Below are 20,591 nucleotides of genomic sequence, written 5' to 3' on the forward strand. Positions count from 1 at the left end.
AGGAAGGTTGCCAACAGCCTCCTCTTTTCTCCTAATGTTTCTTGCTTCTTGCAAACTTTGCAAGGAGTGTGAAGAGAGGCAAAAGCTCCTTGCAAGGCTTGCAAAGTGAAAGAAGTCCTGAAGAGCTGCTCCAGTGGCAATGGTGGTAGGAACATCTTACTGCCCTGTTTGTGTTTCAATAATCCACTGTCTGAGATGACCACCTCACCTCTCCTCATGAAGGGACTGCCCCGGACGATGGCCAGTGGTTTAGATCAGGGGCATAGTCATAACTTGGACAAAGTAGCACAAATGTCCCCTGGGCCCCTGAGGTTGGGAGCCCCACTAGCTGGGTGACACTTACTCTTCCCCTTCCACCTCCTCACCATCCCAGAGGACAGCAGCCTACCTTCCCTGGGCCCACTCTGGGCCCACAGATGAGACATTTGCATGGAGGATAGATGCATCAATGACTCTTAGCCAAAACTGAACCTTCATGCAGTGGCGCTCTTACCCCTGGACTTCAGGGCTGAAGTCTAGGGCCACCACACCCTCTGGGCCATCCACAAATCCTCTTTAGTCTGTCCTGGGTGGTGTGGTAGCTGCTGGCCCACACTGCACAGGCAGCCAAGTGTGATTATGATCTGTGTCAGGTGCTTTAGAGACAGAGAGGGGAGCAGGGAAAGAAACATGTGGGATGAGAATATGTTAAGTTGCCTGTTGAAATGTTTCTGCTAATGCATATTTGCATAAATAGACCTGTTTTATATTTTGTGAGTTCAGTTGATGTTTGTGCCAAGAATCCACGTGTTAAAAATACTGTGTGTTTGGAGGGGGAGGTTGATGATGGTGCTTAACTTGCTGGGGGTGGGGTGGGGGCAGATTGTACTGGAATAAAGGATTGTCGTCCAGCCGCGGCTGAAGGACCAAGCCCATCCTCGCCCCATTACAGCTCTTGGGGTCCTTTCCTGAAAGGGGAGCCTCCTTCCTTCGCACTGAGGACCAGCGAGTGGGAATGTGGCATCGACCTGTTGTCGCTGCTGCTGCTTCCCGCTCGGGAAGATGAATCTCTCCACCCCTGTTCCCCATCTTCACACCCCGCCCTTTCCCGGCCCACCGGCGAGGAGAAGAAAAAAAAAGCCAGCGAGCAGGCCAGCCAAGTTGCTGCTGGTAATCCAGCCCTCAGCCGCCGGGCGGTGATGCCGGAAAGATGCAGCCCAGGCGGGCGACTACGAGAAGGGAAGCGTGTGACGAGGCTGGGTGTCCAAAGGAAACGGCGGGGGGGGGGATGAATATTTCAGGCTGCGTTTCTAATTAAAGAAACTTGGGCTCTCTTGCCCCCTCCTTCCTCACGCCCTCCTCCTCCTCCCCGCTCAAGCTGGGGCAGCTCTTTTTACGTCTGCGGGGAGGCAGCATAAGAAGAGACTTGAGCCGCGAGGGAGCAAAACTTCAGTGGCGGTCGCTGCAGGCAGGCGAGTGAGCGCGACGCTCGCGGGGTTGCCAAGCGGGACTTGGAGTTGGTTGTCCACCCACTTGCAAGTCGATACTCTCCGCCGCGGCGGCCACCTCATGGACACCCTATAAGCCTATATAAAGCGCGGCTATGGAGTAGGTGGAAGAGACCAGGAGGCGTGTGCGCCAGCGAAAGGAGAGAGCGCAGCGGGCCAGGCAAGGCAGCAGCACCGGGCTCCCCCCACCGCTGCGGGCAGTCCAAGACCGTCTAAGGACTGGGAACAGCAGGTAATGCCCCTAACTCGTGCGCAGCCGCGCCGCACTCAAGAAGCAGCACGATTGTTAGGTAGTCAGCCCGAGCAACAGCAGCAAGCAGCGCGCGACGCTTCGCTCACCAGCAGCAGCCGCACCAGCGCGCGCGCGCGGCACGCCAAGTTTCGCCTCTTAGTGCTGCTGAGGGCTGCTCGCGGCGGGAACCTCCAGGAGTGTGTGTCGCTTGACTCTCCCTCGGGCAAAGCCGTCCATGACGGCGTTCGAGAGAGGGCAAGCGAGGGGAGCGAGGCGCCGCTGCCTCTTTGCGGCTCTCAGCGGGTCCGGCTTGCGCGGAAGGCGCCTCGCACGTACTGGCGCGTTCACGAAGTCGGCGATTGCCTTGTTGTTGCCTACCAAAGGGGTTGTGGCAGCGTGTTGCGGGGTAGGGGCGGTATTAGATGGAAGTGGAGGGAGGTCCATCACGGGTAATACGGAGCTGCATAGATGAAAAGGAGCTTGGTGAGCGGCTTGCCTTTACCTTTAGGGAGGGGAGGGGAGGGGAGGGGAGAGGAAGAGAATCCAGCCACTTTAAAGCTCCTCTGATTTCGATTGATTAAATCTTTGATCTCTCCCACTGAAATCTTAATCTGTATATTCACTTTATTCGCTGGGCATAGCCAATAACAATACAGCCAACCCTAATCGTCACATACAAATCAATGCAGCGCCCACGCGCTGTTGAATTGTTCTAAATGGAACTGAAACGCACTTCACTTGGACAAGATTGTGCCAAGTCTCCCTCTGTGAATGGATCACTCCCAAGAGTTCCGATGTTCCAAAAGACCGGGGCATCGCGTGGGGGAAACAACCGCTGACCTGCGGACTTTCCAGATGGCACTTTGACATTGCCGCGGCGGGTTAAGCGGGAAATGGTCCGACAGGAGGGTGGATGTAGCTCCTGTTCAGACCGTAGCCCTGAGTGTGACGGGAGTTTCTCTCTGTTCCTGCATCCTCAAGGTTTTATTATTTTTATTTTATTGCATTTATTGTTAGATTTGTATACCTCCTTTCATTAAAATAATCTCAAGATGGTTCACATAGAAAAATTAAGACTATAAAAATTACAATAAAAATTTGAAAACATAGATCTAAAAAGATTTGAAAGACAAGCACAAAAATGACCATACAAAATACAAAGCTTCAGTAGCAGAGACAATCATATAAAGCCTCGGTACTTTACCTTTAAAAAGACAAGATTTCACAGCTTTTTTTAAAAAGGTGCCCCATGCGGGTGGGGTTAGATTTGTCTTTTGACCCAGCCCCCTAGGGACCTTATTACAGGTGTGCGTGTAGTTGGTCGTCTCTAATGACCTACCCAGTCCCAGTGATGAGAATCTCACCGCCTGATTAGGGGACTCAAGGGAGAGGTAAAATTCTCCGCCCCGTTTGGCAGGACAATATCGATCCCTAACTTACCTGAGCTCTATTCATTACTTGATGTGTTCGATACACATGCAATGTGTGTGGGCACGTGTAGGTCTCTAGCGCACGTGCATGCACAGTTATTCACATAATCCGTTCATAGTCTGTTGTTCAGCGCAGATACAGTATAGTACTCTTCCCAGCGGTACGCAGCATGGGACAGCGGAGTGTAGCTACTGCGCATGGCACTTCTAGCCTGCGTGTAGTAGAGTTTTGCCGCACGGGTTCAGAGCTTTTGCTTTTGAGGCGGCCTTCAGAAAAGTTTCTTCTGCTAAGCTCCTTGGTCTGCCTGACCGTACTTTTAAACTCCACGGGTGTAGCTATAGCAATAGCACTTACATTTATATACCACTTTATAGCCGGAGCTCTCTAAGCGGTTTACAATGATTTAGCATATTGCCCCCAACATCCTGGGTACTCATTTTACCGACCTCGGAAGGATGGAAGGCTGAGTCAACCTTGAGCCCCTGGTCAGGATCCAACTTGTAACCTTCTGGTTACAGGGCGGCAGTTTTACCACTGTGCCACCAGGGGCTCTATAATCGAGCAAGTGGGTTCAAAGAACCCGCCCCTCCCCCCCCAGCTCCACTCCTCCCTATTTTCTTTATCTCCCTCACTCCAGGGGCCGCCAGCAGGGAGAGGGGCGAACACGGCCTCCTCCCCCCTAGCTACGCCCCTGGAACAGACCAGCAGTTTCTGATAGCCTTCCAAGACGGGATCCGGCTCCGCTTCAGCGGGGAGACGATGCTGCGTTTCCCTTGCCTTCCAAGTTAAATGAGAACAGGAATATACACCAAGTGATCAGGCTTGTAGAAAGAGCTGCGTGCCTTTGCTGGAGGTGACAAACACCTGCCCCTCGCCTCTCCCAAGCCCGCTGCTTGTAACACGTGTGGACATAGCAGTGGATCTTCTTCATCTGCTGCCTTGAGCAAGTTCCATGAAACTCTGCCCCTTTCGAGTACCCGCTGTAGAACTGAGTGTGGCTAGTCAGCAAGTGAGAGAGTCCGATTGCCCTCTTCGCCTGTTTGGCCAAAGGCCATAGAACCAGCAGCTGAGGATCTGGCACTTTTTGCGGGGGAGAGGGAGGATCCGCGATTAACTCCCGCCGCAGGCTTCACTTGCGGACCAGAATATTTTATTTTAGCGGGAGACGGCGTTTCGGCTGATTTGTCCACCCCCACCGTGACATTTTGCTTCCCTTCTCCCCCGCACCTCCTCCCGAATTTTCCCCCTCTCAGGCAGTATAAACGAGGACCTTGGCTTCGTTTTCCGGGCTCCGTTCTCCGAAGTGCAATGTGCCGACTCCTCAGGTCTCCTGCGCTGCTGGGACTGGTCCTGGTGATGCTGTCAGCGGGGAACTGCAAGGAGAGCTCCGAATCGAGCGCCGGGCTGAAGGAAAGGCAAAACCTCTTAAACTTGATCATGGAGATCATCCAGGAACTGAAAAAGTTCTATTTGGAGGAGGACGAGGAGAACGGAGTTCAGTACACATCCAAACGAGACTATCTTCTGGACCGAAGGGAAGTCTCCGATTATGGAGCTTACGCGGACGAACAAAGAGTGGGTAAGTGCACGCACCGTGTGTTGCCTAGCCCTCCTCGGCACTGGGCAGGGCGTGGGGAATCAGCCCCCATCACTTTATTAGTTGGCATCTGAGAAATCACCTTGGGAGGCCTTGCAAGTTCCCTCGACCGTTAGGAAAACACTGCAAGATCAGCAAGAAACTGCTACGACAGCAAAAACCGCGGTAGGGAATCACGCAGTGATGTAGTTGCAAATCCAGAGGTGGAGGCGCTCTCCATGACAGCCCCCATGGTCATGCCCACCCCAACAGCCAGAGAAGCCGAGAAGTACCGCGCTCCGTGCCTGCGCGTCCAGCCCCCGCCCACTACACCCCTGCTCGCGTTGAAGTTGAACCACTCAGTGGAGTACCAGAGCTCTCCGCAGCCAAGCCCTTCTTCAGCAGTGGATGGCACTGAAGAGCAAGAGCAATAGATAGAAATCCCTTAAGCGTCACGCATCACTTCTGTGATCTATGCATGTGGCCCAAGGATCCTAGCCTCCACTTATTAAAACTTCAGTCAAACTAGTCTGAAATTTCAGTCAATATAAGACTGAAATTCCTCCTCATCTGAAACATCCTCTTTCCTCTGAAAACTGTTCAAAAGAAACATCTAAAAACAAGGGAATATTTTAGAGTATTGGCTGTCCAATATTCTAAAATCTTTAAGAAATTGTTGAAGATGCATCTTTTTTAGAGAGGCATTTTAACATTTTAGTTATAACTATAAAGTACAGTTGTGCCTAGAGTCCTCGGGACCACAGAGCCCAGTTGTTTTCTTTGGTAGAAGAATACAGGAAGGGTTTACCATTGCCATCTCCCTCACAAGATGAGACTATGCCTTTCAGCATCTTCCTATATTGCTGCTGCCCAATATAAGTGTTTCCCATAGTCTGGGAAGCATACCAGCGGGCATTCAAACCAGCAACCTCTTGCTCCCTAGGCAAGTTACTTCCCCGCTGTGCTATTAGGTGGCTCACAGCTGTAACTATATCTGGTGGGTATGTACCTTTTAAACTCATAACTTTTAACCTTTTAACTTGTAATTCTAAATTCTTGTTTTTAATTGGAATTTGTTTTTCATTTGTTTCTATCTTATTGGTTTTATATTGTTTTATAGTGTATTTTGCCTACTTTCCAGTAGGCTTATGAGATCACCCAGCATTCTGTGTGTGTGACCCCCATCAACTTCACAATGTGTGGACCTATATGAACCAAATTGAGTACAATTGTAGGGACACACAGGCACACCTCAAATGCATAGTTTGTGATGATGTCATCCATCCTGATTCAAGATGGTGAACATGTGAATATTTGAGGTGTAAGTGGGCTAACTTGTGATCCGCCTAACCAAATTTGCTACAGGGGTAGGGACACATAGAGATGCCTCAATGGCATAGTTTGTAATGATGTAATCCATCCTGATCCAAGATGAATGTTTGAGGGGCAAGAGAGCTAACTTGTGGACCCCCTAACCAATTTGAACCAGATCTGGTACAGTTGTCGTGAGTGACACACAGGGACACCTCAACAGTGTGGTGTGTGATGATGCCATCCACCTCTATTCAAGATGGTGGACACATGAACATTTGAGGCACAATTGGGCTAACTTGTGAACTGATTTGAACCAAATTTGCTACAGGTGTAGGGACACGTAGTTATGGCTCAAGCATTTAGTTTGTAATGATGCAATCCACTCTGATTCAAGATGGTGGACACATGAACTTTTGAGGTGCAAGTGGGAACTGATTTGGACCAACTTTGGTACTATTGTAGGGATGCATAGGAACACCTCAAACACAGTATGTGATGATGTCATCCACCCTAAGTCAAAATGGTGGACGCATGAATGTTTGAGCTGCAAGTAGGCTAACTTGTTAGCTGCCTAACTGATTTAGACCACATTTAGTCCAGTTGTAGTGATCGTGAAAGGAATGCAGGCAAATTAGTTCTTACTGGAATAACTTGTTTTAATTGATTTCAATAAATTAATTGAAAGGAAAGTAGGCAGATTAGTTCTTACTAGAACAACTTGTTTTAATTGATTATGTTAGCCATCCTGAGCAGTAGTGTACTTGAGGGCAGGGGCATAAATATTTTGAATAAATGAATGATCCAGTAATTCAAATATTGAAACATGTTTTCACCTCAATAATAAGTCCCCTGCTAAACAGCTCCAGTGGTGGAGTTGGATTGCAACCAGAAACACATATTGGGGGAGGGGGGAGCAGAAAAGGGACACAGTGCATTTCAGTGAGGTGAGCTTTGTTCTACATGTTGCAGTTCTGAAAGAGAACCAATAGTATGTTTCACTCCCATCCTAAACACATTTTACTCCCACAGAAAACATAGTACTATTCTGCCACACTAAGCATATGTTCTCTCTGAAGTAAATTATTCTGATGGCCGAGTTAGTTATCAAAGAAATTAGGACTGAAAGCTTATTTTCATTCCCAGTTTATGATTCAGCGGTGGGAATGGGAGTGAGCTACTTTTCTGGAGGAAGTTTGCCCTCCTTTGTTACCACTTACTATGCGCTGGTAGCCAGTGTTTAGCAAACCATGGCAAAGAGAGCTTGGTCTGGTAAACTTAATGGGAGTTTCACTGTTGGCTTGTGGAAGGGCAAGATATCACCTCAGTGGTTATTTTGTTTTTCAAAGCTCTTAATGTCCATAAGATGATAAATTAACAGGTGACATTCTTTCTGTTTGTTGCTGCATTTCTGAAAATATGAAGACATATTTGGACTTCAAATGCAGTCTCAAAAGCAGTATATAGGGGGCAGTTGTGATTGATAGATTCCCTTTTTCCTCACATGCAGATACTAAATTTGCCTTTCTTGGTGCTTGCAAGGATTTTAAAAACAATGTTTGACTATTGTTTCCCCACCCCCCACCCCGCCCTTGCTGTTTTTCTAATATTTGGTATTCCTAGATTAAACATTTCAAAATCCTGATATTTTAATGGACAAGCAAATCATGGAGAGTTAAGGCTGCATATAGATGACATTTCAAAGGGGTGCCGATGCAGATTTTTCAGCTGCAGGACAAACTCAGCTGATACAAGTACAGCCTCTTGTTCAAAGTATGTAACTCCCATGCACACTTGTGGGATAGGTAGTCAGCTTTAATTTTTGTGGATCCTCCTCCACCCCCAATGCCTGCTAGCCTGTTTATCTATGTTTATTCAGTGGTGGTTTTTTCCCCCCCATTGTTCAATTAAACTTTGAAGCCTGCTGAAAGAGAAGAGGGGTTTTAGTGACTGATGCAAAGCCCAGGCAGTCAACCTAACTCAAGGGGGCGGCAGTGAGAGGTATGATTCAAACAAGAACTAGCCAATCAGCACTATGCACATTTTGTTTCTGTTCTAAATTAGAAGAGTTTCTCCCCTACTTAGCCAAATCCTCAGAAGAGGCTGTACATGTGTCAGTTGTGAGTGTGCTTCCACAGTAGGTTCTCTGTCAAAATGATGCAGCCTGTACACAGACCCTCCCTCTGCTCATTTATTTATTTTACTAATTTATTTCCTGAAATTAATTAAATGAATATCAAGGTGGTTTGCAAAACAAATAATAAAAATATCACATATAATAACTTCAGTTTTAATAACTAAACAATTAAAACATTGAAGTTAATGGGAGTTAAATCCCCTTGGGTGGGACTTATACCCATTGGGTTTATGAAATATTTTAAGTTTATTTTTGTTCATATTTGATATCTATTAACATAAACAATTTCTAACAATTTTCAATTGATAAATATTTTACAAACTGTGCAGTGCCTAGTCCAAAACTCATTTAAACTGATTAGGATTTTAGTCATTTTAGTCCTACTTAACTAAATGGAATTAAAATTGCTTAAGTTTGAACATTTTGATTGAATTGGTGTGCATATCAGGTCACCCTGCTAACTTGTTAAAAAGGCACCTTAGCAAGGGGAGAACGATTGTCTCTGTTCAAGAATAATATTCCTACAGTGGCTGTGGTAGTGCTTATTTATTTATTTATTGATTGATTGATTGATTGATTGATTGTTGTTGTTATTTTATTATTAGATTGTGAACCCTTTGAGGACAGAGCACCACCTTCTTACTGTCACTCATTTTCAGTGTAACTACTTTCAGAACAGCTGTTGAAAAGTTGTGGAATAATAACAATAATAACAATAATAATAACATATTACTTAAGACTCAGACTTCGAGCCCGTTCTAACGATCCCGTGAGCGGGTTTGTGGGCGGGCAGCAGGGAAGGCTAGAGCATCATACCTTCTTTGCAGATTATCTTTTAGAGATGCTGGGTATGTGGATTGCATGCCCAGGAGAGCCACTGTGGCCCCAGGCAGTGTGGAGGTTTGGGGGCCGGGACGCATGATCCCAGCATCTGGAAATCCCTCAATGCATTATGTCAGTGCACGGTGGATTGCGAGGATCCCCTTGGTGACTGCCAGGAGCCCACTCCTCTGTCACCACTGCGCCCACACAGCTGCTCTGACACATGAGTCCGAGTTAAGGTCACACTTGTGCCCTGAACCTCAGCTAACTAGTGGGCTTGATGCTGAGGTGCTGTTGGTAGCCCTGGGGCTCCTGGCAGTTCTCACGGGCAACCAAGCCCAGACTTAGCTGCCCTAGCCCAGTCTTGGTTGCTTGTGAGAACAGCATCCACAACTCGGACTCAGACCCACAATTATTGCAGTCTAATCTGGTGTTGTTCAGTAACTCCTCTTATGTGGTTAGGCTGAATCAGTTTCCATTTGAGACTCCTGATAATGTAGATAAGCTGCTTGGAATGGTACGGCCTACCTCCTGTTCTCTTGGCCCCTTGTCTGATATGGTTTATGGGTTTCTTAACCTTTGCCCCCCAGATGTTGTTGGACTACAACTCCCATCATCCCCAGACATGGCCTTTGTGACTGAGGATTATGGGAGTTGTAGTCCAACAACATCTGGGGTCCCAAGGTTAAGAAACCCTGTAAGGCTTATACTGTCTGATGGGTGGTGGGGTGGGTGGCTTGTAGAAGGCCTGGTAGATACTATGAATGCTTATCTGAGGGAAGGCAGGATGCCTTTCTGTCTTAAGAAGGCAATCATTAGACTTCTTCTGAAGAAGCTTGCATTGGATCCCTCAGAATTAAGCAACTATTGGCTTGTCTCCAACCTTCCATGGTTGGGCAAGGTAATTGAAAGTGTGGTAGCCATCCAGCTCCAGGCACTCATAAAGGAAATTGATTATCTGGACCCATTTCAAACTGGGTTTGGGGCATGCTATGGGGTGGAGACTGCCTTAGTCAGCCTGATGGATTATCTCCAACAGGGAATTGACAGAGGGAGTGAAACTCTGTTGGTCCTTTCGGATCTCTCAGTGGCTTTTGATACTGTCGACCATAGTATCATTCTAAACCGTCTGAGAGGGTTGGAAGTAGGAGTGCTTTGCAGTAGTTCAGCTCCTACCTTAACATTTACATGAAACCACTGGGAGAGATCATCAGGAGATTTGGTGCAGTATGTTATTTGTATGCTAATGACACCCAAATCTATTTCTCCATGTCAGCATCATCTGGAGAAGGTATAACCTCCCCAAATGCCTGCCTGGAAGGATAACAAACTAAGACTGATTCCAAATAAGGTGGAAGTACTTATTGTGTGGGGTCAGAGCTCACGAGATAATTTTGATCTTCTGGTTCTGGATGGGGTCACACTGCCCCAGAACAGGTATACAGTCTGGGAGTGCTTCTGGACCCAAACCTCTCCCTGGTGTTTAAGGTTGAGGCAATGGCCAGAGGTGCTTTCTATCAGGTTTGGCTGATATGCCAGCTGCATCCATTTCTTGAGATAAACAACCTCAGACCAGTAGTACATATGCTGGTAACCTCCAGACTTGTTTACAGCAATGCATTCTGTGTGGGGGCTGCCTTTGTACATAGTCCAGAAACTGCAGTTGGTACAGAATGAGGCAGCCAGGTTGGTCTGGAAGAGACCATATTGCTGCTATATTAAAAGAACTACACTGGCTACTAATACGTTTCTGGGCAAAATACAAGGTATTGGATTTTTATAGGTATAACCTATAAAGCCCTAAACAGCTTAGGCCAATTTCAGAGAACGTCGTCTTCACTATGAGCCCCATCACCCATTGAGATCATCTGGAAAGGTTTGTGTGCAATTGCCACCAGCTTGTCTGGTGGCTGCACAGGGATGGGCCTTCTCTGTTGCCTCCCCAAGTCTCTGAAATGCACTCCCTGCTGAATAAGAGCCTCTCCATCTCTGACAACTTTTTAAAAGTCTCTAAAGACACTTTTATTCACCCAAGCTTTTTAAAGTACACTTGTGGCTTTACTTTGTTATAAGGTTTTGATTTCTGTTTTAATTTATTTTATGTTGCTCTCCATCCAGGGATGGAAGTTTGGGGGCAGTGTGTGCTCTCTCTCTAGATATAGATATAGATATATTTCTCTGTGTGTGTGTACACACACACACACACACACACACACTCTATTGCAGAGTAGTAGTGTATTTGACCTCAGTAGGATAATACTGTAGCAAGTCATTTCATCAACATATTTTCAGACACTTAGAAATTTACATATGATTCAGAATACCAGATTCTAGCCCCTTGTACATGGGTAATAGGGGGTTATCAGAAATATTCATCAAGTAAGATCTATATCACTTTAAGTGGTGCAGTGGGGAAATGCTTGACTAACAAGCAGAAGGTTGCCAGCTCAAATCCCCACTGGTTCGAATCCCTGCTGGTACTATATTGGGCAGCAGCGATATAGGAAGATGCTGAAAGGCATCATCTCATACTGTGCTGGAGGAGGCAATGGTAAACCCCTCTTGTATTCTACCAAAAGAAAAGCCACAGGGCTCTGTGGGCGCCAGGAGCCAAAACTGACTTGACAGCGCACTTTACCTTTTACTTTACTTTAAGTTCTATATAAACCAGTCCCTACGTTTCATTACACTCTATGATGATGAAGAAATCTAACCTATAGAACAGTATACATAGACTACATAGTCTATGTAGATCAGTGATCTTCACTATTTTTCAAGTGGGGCCACTTTGGCAAACCCCCCCCCCCAAAAAAAAACACCCTTCAGTGTGAAAGCCATTTCCCACTCTGCTGACTTCCGCAATACTGGAATTTTCACTGTGCTGGGTTGACCCTTTAAGAGAGAGAGAGAGCCCTCTCTTAACAACTCTGTGGGGAAAGCACTGGGAAACACTACACTTCCCAGCACTTGTGCACACATTCCAAGAGCTCAAGAGCTCTTGGTGCAAGAGCTCAAGAGGGCTCTATTTCTCTTAAAGGGGCTGGCAGTGGCATAGCCACCTGAAATGGGTGTGTGTGTGCCCCTGGGCTGCAGGGTTTGAAGAGGCCACCAGGGGGCCTCACCCCACCCAGTCAACTTCTTGCCCTTCCCAGCCACCCACTGGGCCCATCCTATCAATGGGACTGCCAGTGCCTCCAATGTTGGGCAGCTCACCTGCTCTCTGGTGCTGCCAACACTGTGCCTGCTGCTTTGCATGTCTGTGGGCAGAGCCCATCCATCCATCCTGCACTTTCTTTGGGGGCCTGGCTGGGTGCTTCCTCTTTCACTTGCAAGGAGGAGGGAAGAAGCTCCCAGCTGGTCCGTGAAAAAGGTGCTGGCCACCTGGATGGTCCCTGCACACCAGTACCCATCTCTGGCCATGCCCCTGACATGCCAACACAGCCGGAAGGGTGATGGCTGCCCCAAACAGAAAGAAGTAGGCCTGGCAGTGGCAGCAGGGAATGCGAGTGGGCGGGGCAACAGCAGGGAAGGGGCAGGCACAGGGCCTGGCAGCAGTGGGGCAGGAGGCAGCAGCAGCAATAGCAGTGGGGGGTCTGCACATAGTGCCCACCCTCCCGCTGTGTTACTGGGCTGCTGCCAGACTTTCTATGCTCCTGGGTGCTGGGCAAAGTTCAGCACTGCACAGTGGAGATGGCTGCCTCCACATGCAGAGTTCTCAGCCTCGGGTGAAGCTTCGCACCGGTCCAATAAAGAGGGAGTCACGCTTAGGGTTGATGGGAGCGGCCTCTGATTTCAGGGCCTTACAATGAAGAACACTGATGCAGATGAAATGGAGCTGTGCAGATTGAGAATTAAGCCAGCGTCTGCAGTCCCATTGAAACCTATGGTGCAAAATAAATCGGGGACATGGCTGAGAGGGGTAAAATCTGTCCCTCATTCCAGACAGTGGGCTGGTAGGGGGAGGTTTAGACCTCACCCAATAGCAGCCCTACATAAAAGTGAATTTAATCCTATAAATCACAGCAGCAAAGCGGGGCCACATGGTACAAACCAATAAATGTCCCCAAAAGTCCAGGTGCATCTCAAGCTTGACTTTTTCCTCAGGAAAGGTTTTGTCAGCAAAACTAATATCTCTTTGTACTAGATCTTAGCGAGTGCTCTCACTAAGCTTTGCATTGGATACAATACTGGGTGGAACATGAATGCAAGGGCAAAACTAACCTACTACACTTGACACCAGGTGGCCTGTCAACATTGTGTGTATATTTGTGTGTCTGCGCTTCTTATGCTTTTCAGTTATTCCTATAGTAAACGGGACCACCCTCCTAATGTTCTCTGACTGTCATAATGTCAAACAGTTTGCTAGGGTTTAATAAGGTTAACATCCTGATTCCTAGGATGCCTACTTGGAAGAAAGTTCCACTGAGGTCAGGAGGTCTTACTGGAAAGATCACTTAGGATTGCGGCCTTTGCCTATATGCAGGACTGTGTGTACTTTGCACTAAAACAACAACAACAACAACAATAGAATTCTGTACTAGGGCAATCCAGAATCTGTGTCCCCAAAATTGTGATAAACTTACATGTGACAAATATCTTCTGTTTTGCACAATCATTTATTTACACTGCGTGTGAGATGGCAATGGTAAACCCCTCCTGTAGTCTACCAAAGACAACCACAGGGCTCTGTGGTCGCCAGGAGTCAGCACTGACTCAACGACACACTTTACCCTTTACCCTAAAAAAAACCCCACGCAAACTGTTTAGGTTGGCTCATAGTCAAATAAGAAAATGAACACAATAAAACCAAAGCCAGGGCACCCAGCCAGAAATGTCCTCTCATCTCACCCATTCCCACCTATCTCTCTTCAGAAGGAGAGGATAGCTGGCCAAGAGCCCCCAACTATAATGTCAATGCACTACCAGGTAGATATATGAGCAGACAGTCCTTCAGACTGCAGGATGTGGATCATAGTTTTGATTGCAATCCCACATCAAAAACACCTTGCAGTAAATTAATACAGCATGAATAGGGTTATTCTTCATGCAGGAAGGTTTTTTTGTGTGTTTTTTAAACCACATAGGGGACCATTCACAAATATGACCCTGCTGCAGTCTTATTTAACAATACCCATCTACAACCTCATTCTGTGTAAAGCGTAAAACAGCAAGTCAGCTGTAAATGTTTTTTTAATCGATGCATTAAACTACTGTACACGTATAGCTACCCAACAGAACTTTAGAACACACCCTGCAGAACTTAGAACACTGCAGCAGTCAGAACACAACAGCTGAGGTTTACTGTTGAACCCGTTCTTATACAAATAAAGCTGTTCTGAAACAGGCATGCCAATTTCTGAAATCATGTTTTAAAAATTATTGTTACAAGTTCATTATTCCCAAAGGTGTTGCGACTCCTGAAAAGAACAACTAGCTAAAGCACTCCCTATCAGTCTTCTAATGTGTCTGCCTGTCCCCTGGGGGACTTTTGAGAGAAACATCTAAGCATTTAATGCACTGCATGACACAATTAGGTCAAATATGATAAGGTCAGTTCGACTGAGCCTGACTATACTTAGAAGTAAGTAAATGAAGAATGAATTTCAAGGAAGATCTAAACTCACCAGAAAATCAGATCTGGTTTGGAAATGTTCTGGTTTTAAATGCAATAATAAGTTCCATGGGAATTCAAAGGCCACTTAGACATTCATTTATGGTAAAATAAAGTAAGTACAGTGTTTCATGTTGAATCAACATTAAGACAACAAGGTAAAAGCACTGAAAGATGACAGTAAATCAAGGAGGCAGCCGCAAGTAGCTAAAGGGGATTCCAGATCAAGTAGTTATATTCCCAGCTATTGAACACGATATGTGGGAAAGCAAACCACAGAAGTAAGAAAGTAGCTTACTGGGTATGTTTTCTTTCCTGTATGGTTTGTTTAGTGTTATGCCTTGTGCTTACAGTTCCTGTAAATAAATTGGATTCATTGGATCCAAAGGTTCCCTTTCTTCAAAGAAAGGAACTTTTGGATACATCCCTTTTGATTCATCGTCCTTTACTCAGATTGTGTTGATCAACATTTTCCTGCCCTGGAGGAGATTATGTAATTTGTTGTGAGTAACTGAACCACAAAACCAAGTGGCATTCTCAAGATCCAGTAAACCAGATTCCTGGATATTTTTGTTTATTTTGTTTATTATACATCTGAGTAAATAAACAGTCTGTACTTGACTAACAAGCAGAAGGTTGCCGGTTCAAATCCCCGCAGGTATGTTTCCCAGACTATGGGAATTCATCCCCTATGACTATGGGAAACACCTATATCGGGCAGCAACAATATAGGAAGATGCTGAAAAGCATCATCTTATACTGTGAGGGAGGAGGCAATGGTAAACCCCTCCTGTATTCTACCAGAGACAACCACAGAGCTCTGTGGTCACCAGGAGTCGAAACTGACTTGACGGCACGGCACACCACTAATAAAGTGAGATTTTAGCTCTTTTTCTGAAACTCCCATTAAATCTCCAGATACCAAAGCAGGAGTATCTTTCCATTTTCATTTAAAGGCTCTGAAGCAGGATCAACTGTAAGTAAGTAGGTTTACTGTTGTAACCACAGGTCATAACACACACATTAAATCATAATAAAACAACATAAAACATAAAATATAATCGCTAATACATCATGCTTAAAGAAAAACAGATGACATAATAAGACAATAAAAACAGTATAACTAGCTAAACAACATGCATGAAAATAAAAAGTGATATAATCCTAAATACCTAAATGTAGTTACAAATCTGATGGCTACAACTCGAATAACAGAGCTAGACCTGGGACTTTAACTTAGCCAGATGTGTAGCAGGGCTAGCAGATACAGTCCTCTTCTTTGCTAGTTATCAAGCAAAAATGGCCGCTTGATAACTAGCAAAAAGAAACACACCCACCAGCAAGTAAATAACATATTCTGTTTTGGAATTCATGAATCTATCAGTAATCTGACCCAGTGTTTTTTTCTCTTATTGTTCCATAAACGGAGCAGTGTAGGTCATAATATTTAATGTCCTCCACTTGCCCCTGGCCACAGTGGCAGAGATGCTGTCCCATGGAAATTTTGTTAAATCTACCCTCAAGATATGCCAATGGCATGGTTTGAAAACATAAACTGGTAAATGCCTTCCTTAGCAGTGTGCTGGTGAGGTACCTGTAAATTGGACCTGCTTTTCTTAAAGTAAGGATAGCACAGGGAGAACTTTGAATGTTGCACCAAAACTGTGTAGGGCCTGGCATCCTGCTCAAGTGAAGAGTGTACATTTCTAGTATATGGGATACATATACTATATGGGATACATATGCTATATGGGATACATATACTAGTATATGGGATACATATACAGAGTACATTTCTAGTATATGGGATAGCATATCTGCCTACTGATTCCCCTCTTGGTAGTGCCAATAGCATGAAGTAACTAGATGGTCTTCTGGAAGGTTGTCAAGTTTCTTAAAATATTTTAGCAGTATTAGATGGACAACAGAGATTGAGGGCAGCCCCGCCGCCATTCTTACATACGCAGTAGGGGTCCCCAGGGAAAGGCCCAGAATTTTCCCCAGGAAATAATTCTGGACTATTTCTAATTTCTCACTCACTTTCACATTCCACCCCCTAAAACTCTGCCCCATACAAAAGCTGCAGATTTACTTTGCCCTGAAATAATTTGAGTGCAGGAGCTATTGATTGACTCCGCCTGAAGAAAAAGAATTTTAAAACGATCCTTACTGTAGGTCATGCAGTTAACTGAGCTGCATTAAGATGGACTGATCAAGATAAAGATTTCTGAAAGGAGACACCCAAATATTTAAAGGAGGGGCACTTTTGTTTTATTGCAGTTGATCCTCAGCTTCTCTTTGCAGTAATCGGCCAATCTGACCAGCATTCTTCTAAGTCCGATCTCGACACAAGATATCAGTGCCATTTTATTTATTTATATCTATGTAAACTGCTTTTGGAACTTTTGTTGAAAGGTGGTATATAAATATATGTCATATTCGTATGTCATCAGCATATAGCAACATCAAGACTTTGCACCCATTAAGTGAGGGAGAGCGGAATTTCTGAGATTCCATGGCCTGTACTATATCATTGCTATAAAGGTAGATGATTAGAGTGCAAATGGAGGAAGATTCATCTTGAATTTGATAAGATACAGCACAGAAGCCATCTGAAGGCAAGGCATATGCTATGGCAATACATGCAGCAAGGAAGCAATTTTATTCTGTGGGTATTGCATCTCCAAGTTCTTGTCCAACAGAGCTGTTCCAGATTGTTAGGGGTTAGATTGTTAACTCAAACCCCTTCTGTTTCAACTCTGATTCCAGAAACATTGAGCCGCTTCTCACGAGCAGTGAGAAGGGCTCCAGTTCAGGCTGCGGGGAAGTCGGGTTATACTTACCTTCCCCACAGATGACCACTCCTGTGCTGGGTGTGTTCCCCATGCACCCAGGCAGCGAGGTGAATGGGGAGCCAGGATGTGTCATCCTGGCCCCCAGAAATACCATGTATATCAGAAATACCCCCAGAAACAGCACAAGTGTGCAGTGTGTCAAGGGGATCCTCACTCCCCTCCCTGGGCTCCCTGCAGTCTGGCAGCCACAGCTGCAAGGCTGCCAGACAATTTTAAAAAGTGGGGTTAAGGGAGCATTTTGTAGAGTAGCTACTTAGGCTGCTGGATTGGCTTGATCCTGGCGGTTCACACGTATTTGCAAAACCGGTCGGGGCTCCCTTAGCTCAATTTTGCATGTTGCGTGTGAATAGCCTCACTGTAACATATTCCATGAGCCGGGTCTCACGATCAGTGAGACCCAGTTTGGAAGGGTGAGCGGGGAAAGCGGGCTAAGCCACACGAGCAGAGCGGGAGCCCTGGGTGGCCGGATCGGCTCAGCTCCATGATCGGCTCAGCTCCATGATTGGCTCAGCATCGGCTCAGCTCCATGACGGAGCTGGCTGGGGGGAGCGGGGGTCATGCGGCCCCCAGAAGCTCCAGTATGCCCTGCGTGAGTGCGCAGGGCATACTGAGGAGACCCCCGGAGCTGGGAGGCAGCTTTTCACCTCCCCTATGGGGGTCTACTTGTGGGTAACTGCAGCACGGAGCCGCCCTCGAGCTACTCATGATCTATAAAACCAGGTTTGCAGAGCACTCACTCCGCAAACCTAGTTTTAGGGCGGGGTAGTTAGGCGGGTTACCTGCCTAGGAACCACCAGGCTCTCAGCCAAGCCCGGTGGTTCACACGATGGGGTGAAATCGGGCTAGCAGAGGCTAGTCCAATTTTGCCCCATCGTGTGAATATCCTTATTGAGTTCTCTGCCGATAAAATATCTCATATTCAGGCTGATCTGGATTCCAGTATTTCTGCAGGGCCAGTTAGTGGGGTGTCAAGCAATCCCTTTTGCAAGCTTAGATTGGATCAGTTTCAGTTTGTGGGTGGGTGTGGACAAACTGAGGATGTGGACAAACTGCTTGGAGTGGTATGACCAACCACCTGTTCTTTGGCTCCTTGCCCAACGAGGCTGATTTCATCTTGCAGGGAGGTTGTTGGAAGTGACCTTGTTGATATCATTAATACCTCACTGAGGGAGGGCAGGATGCCATCTTGTTTGAAGGAGGTAGTGGTTAGACCCCTTCTTAAGAAGCCCACTTTGGATCCCCTGGTGATCAATAATAGTAGGCCAGTCTCCAGCCTCCCATAGTTGGGTAAGATAATTGAGAAGGTGGTGGCTGACCAGCTCCAAGCGGTCTTGGAGGAAATTTATTAAGCCCATTTCAAAATGGCTTTAGAGCAGGCTATGGGGTTGAGACTGCCTTGGTCAACCAGATAGATGACCTTCGGGGTTTGGATGACTTCATGGAGGTCTATCAATGGCTACCGGTCAGAGGGCTGTGGGCCACCTCCAGCCTCAAAGGCAGGATGCCTCTGAGTACCAGTTGCAGGGGAGTAATGGCAGGAGAGAGGTCACACCCTCAACTCCTGCCTGTGGCTTCCAGTGGCATCTGGTGAGCCACTGTGCGAAACAGGATGCTGGACTAGATGGGCCTTGGGCCTGATCCAGCAGGGCTGTTCTTATGTTCGCCAGGTAATTGACAGAGGGAGTGTGACTCTTTTGGTTATTTTTGATCTCTCAGTGGTTTTCAATACCACTGACCATGGTATCCTTCTGGATCACCTGAGGGATTTGGAGATAGAAGGCACTGTTTTATAGTGGTTCTGCTCTTATATCTTGGGTAGATTTCAGATGGTGGCAGTTGATGACAGTTGCTCTTCAACTGTCTTGGCGATAGTTGTTCGGTGACAGTTGCTCTTTAACTGAGCTACTATATGGAGTCTCCTAGTTGTTACTAGGTCATCAACAACACTTTTGACTGTAAATCTCATTAGAAGAGAGATATGTTGAGAGTGGTATAGGGAACAAGCATATCAAAGTCCCTGGCATTCTTGAGGCCCTCTAGGTTCAGAAATACTATAATCTGAACCTGTACTTTTCTTGGCAATAATCCAAATGAATCAATCAGAAATTCCTATGTTGGAACATTCAAGTCCTTTTTTGGGCTGCAGGCCAGAGCCGATTTCTTGGTATGTTGTTCTTCTCTAGCCTCGGACAAGGCTGAGGACTGATTAGAAATGGCAATGGAGTCTGTGCCAGGTTGCTTATCTATCGTCAGAGGTATTGGATTTGAGGTGACTGGATGGGAGAGCGGCCTTACAATCATGTCATGGAATACTCAGACAGGTGTGATTTGGGATGCATGTAAGGAAAGTTTAATTTTTAACAGCATAGTGGGTTGATTAATAGTTAACAAAGCTCTCTTAGGTGCTGGAGGGCTAGGTAGCCAAATGATGGCAACAAAATCAATAAATTGAGGCCCACATCTCAAGAGCTAGCTCAAGGAGCAAATTATTTCTCTGTGAGAATGCCAATGATTTGTTAATATTATTCAGACAGGCATAAAGCACAACCTGATTTAATTGCAATGTTTGAAATCAAAGGTCACAGCCAGTTGTTTTCATTACGTATGAGCCTGCTGCCTCGCTTAAACTAGGCCCTGATGACTTAGTTACAGAGTCTGTCTTTGCCAAATACTTGAGTAAAATTTTCAAAAGATGCCATCCTACTCACAGAAGTGTTCTTCAAAGATTGCTATCACCATTTTTGCTGTCAACAAGCATTGATTTGTCAAAATGTCTGTGGGAAAAGATCACTGTTGCCTTAACTTCTGAGCCTCTTCCAATTTATCTATCAAACTACAAATTTATCTTTGAAAAGGCTCCTGGTCTTCAGGCATTAATATTACTCCTAGTGAAATTGGGCAATCAGCTGATGAAACTGGCTTCTCTCATGTTAATGGAACTGCTCCCAAGAAATTAGCAGGGACCTCAAGCTACATTTTGAGTGGGGGAACTAGCTTGAAATGGAGCAGTCTCACCTTCAGAATAAATTTATGCAGAACTTTGGTTGCAGAAAGAACTGAACAGAGAGGTAAAGTGCAAAAATAAAATAAGGTTTACTGAAGGGTTTCTAGGGGTACAGGAAGAGAAAA

At 45.9% G+C, this 20,591-nt stretch overlaps 1 protein-coding gene across 2 annotated transcripts in view; it reads left to right on the forward strand.

Moving 5' to 3' along the window:
• The first annotated feature begins 1,263 nt into the window (after nucleotides 1–1,263).
• The window catches only part of ALKAL2 (ALK and LTK ligand 2), a 31,951-nt gene continuing 12,623 nt past the window's right edge, over nucleotides 1,264–20,591 (forward strand). The window contains exons 1-2 of one of the 2 annotated variants that reach the window (XM_053283515.1): nucleotides 1,264–1,719; nucleotides 4,404–4,729. In XM_053283515.1, the coding sequence (XP_053139490.1) occupies nucleotides 4,459–4,729 (271 nt within the window). In that variant the 5' untranslated portion in view covers nucleotides 1,264–1,719; nucleotides 4,404–4,458. Of the gene's footprint in view, nucleotides 1,720–2,999; nucleotides 3,111–4,403; nucleotides 4,730–20,591 lie in introns of those variants that run through there. The other variant, XM_053283516.1, reaches the window with a different exon arrangement.

This window comes from Hemicordylus capensis, chromosome 1 (genome assembly GCF_027244095.1).
Source record: "Hemicordylus capensis ecotype Gifberg chromosome 1, rHemCap1.1.pri, whole genome shotgun sequence".
NCBI lineage: Eukaryota > Metazoa > Chordata > Lepidosauria > Squamata > Cordylidae > Hemicordylus > Hemicordylus capensis.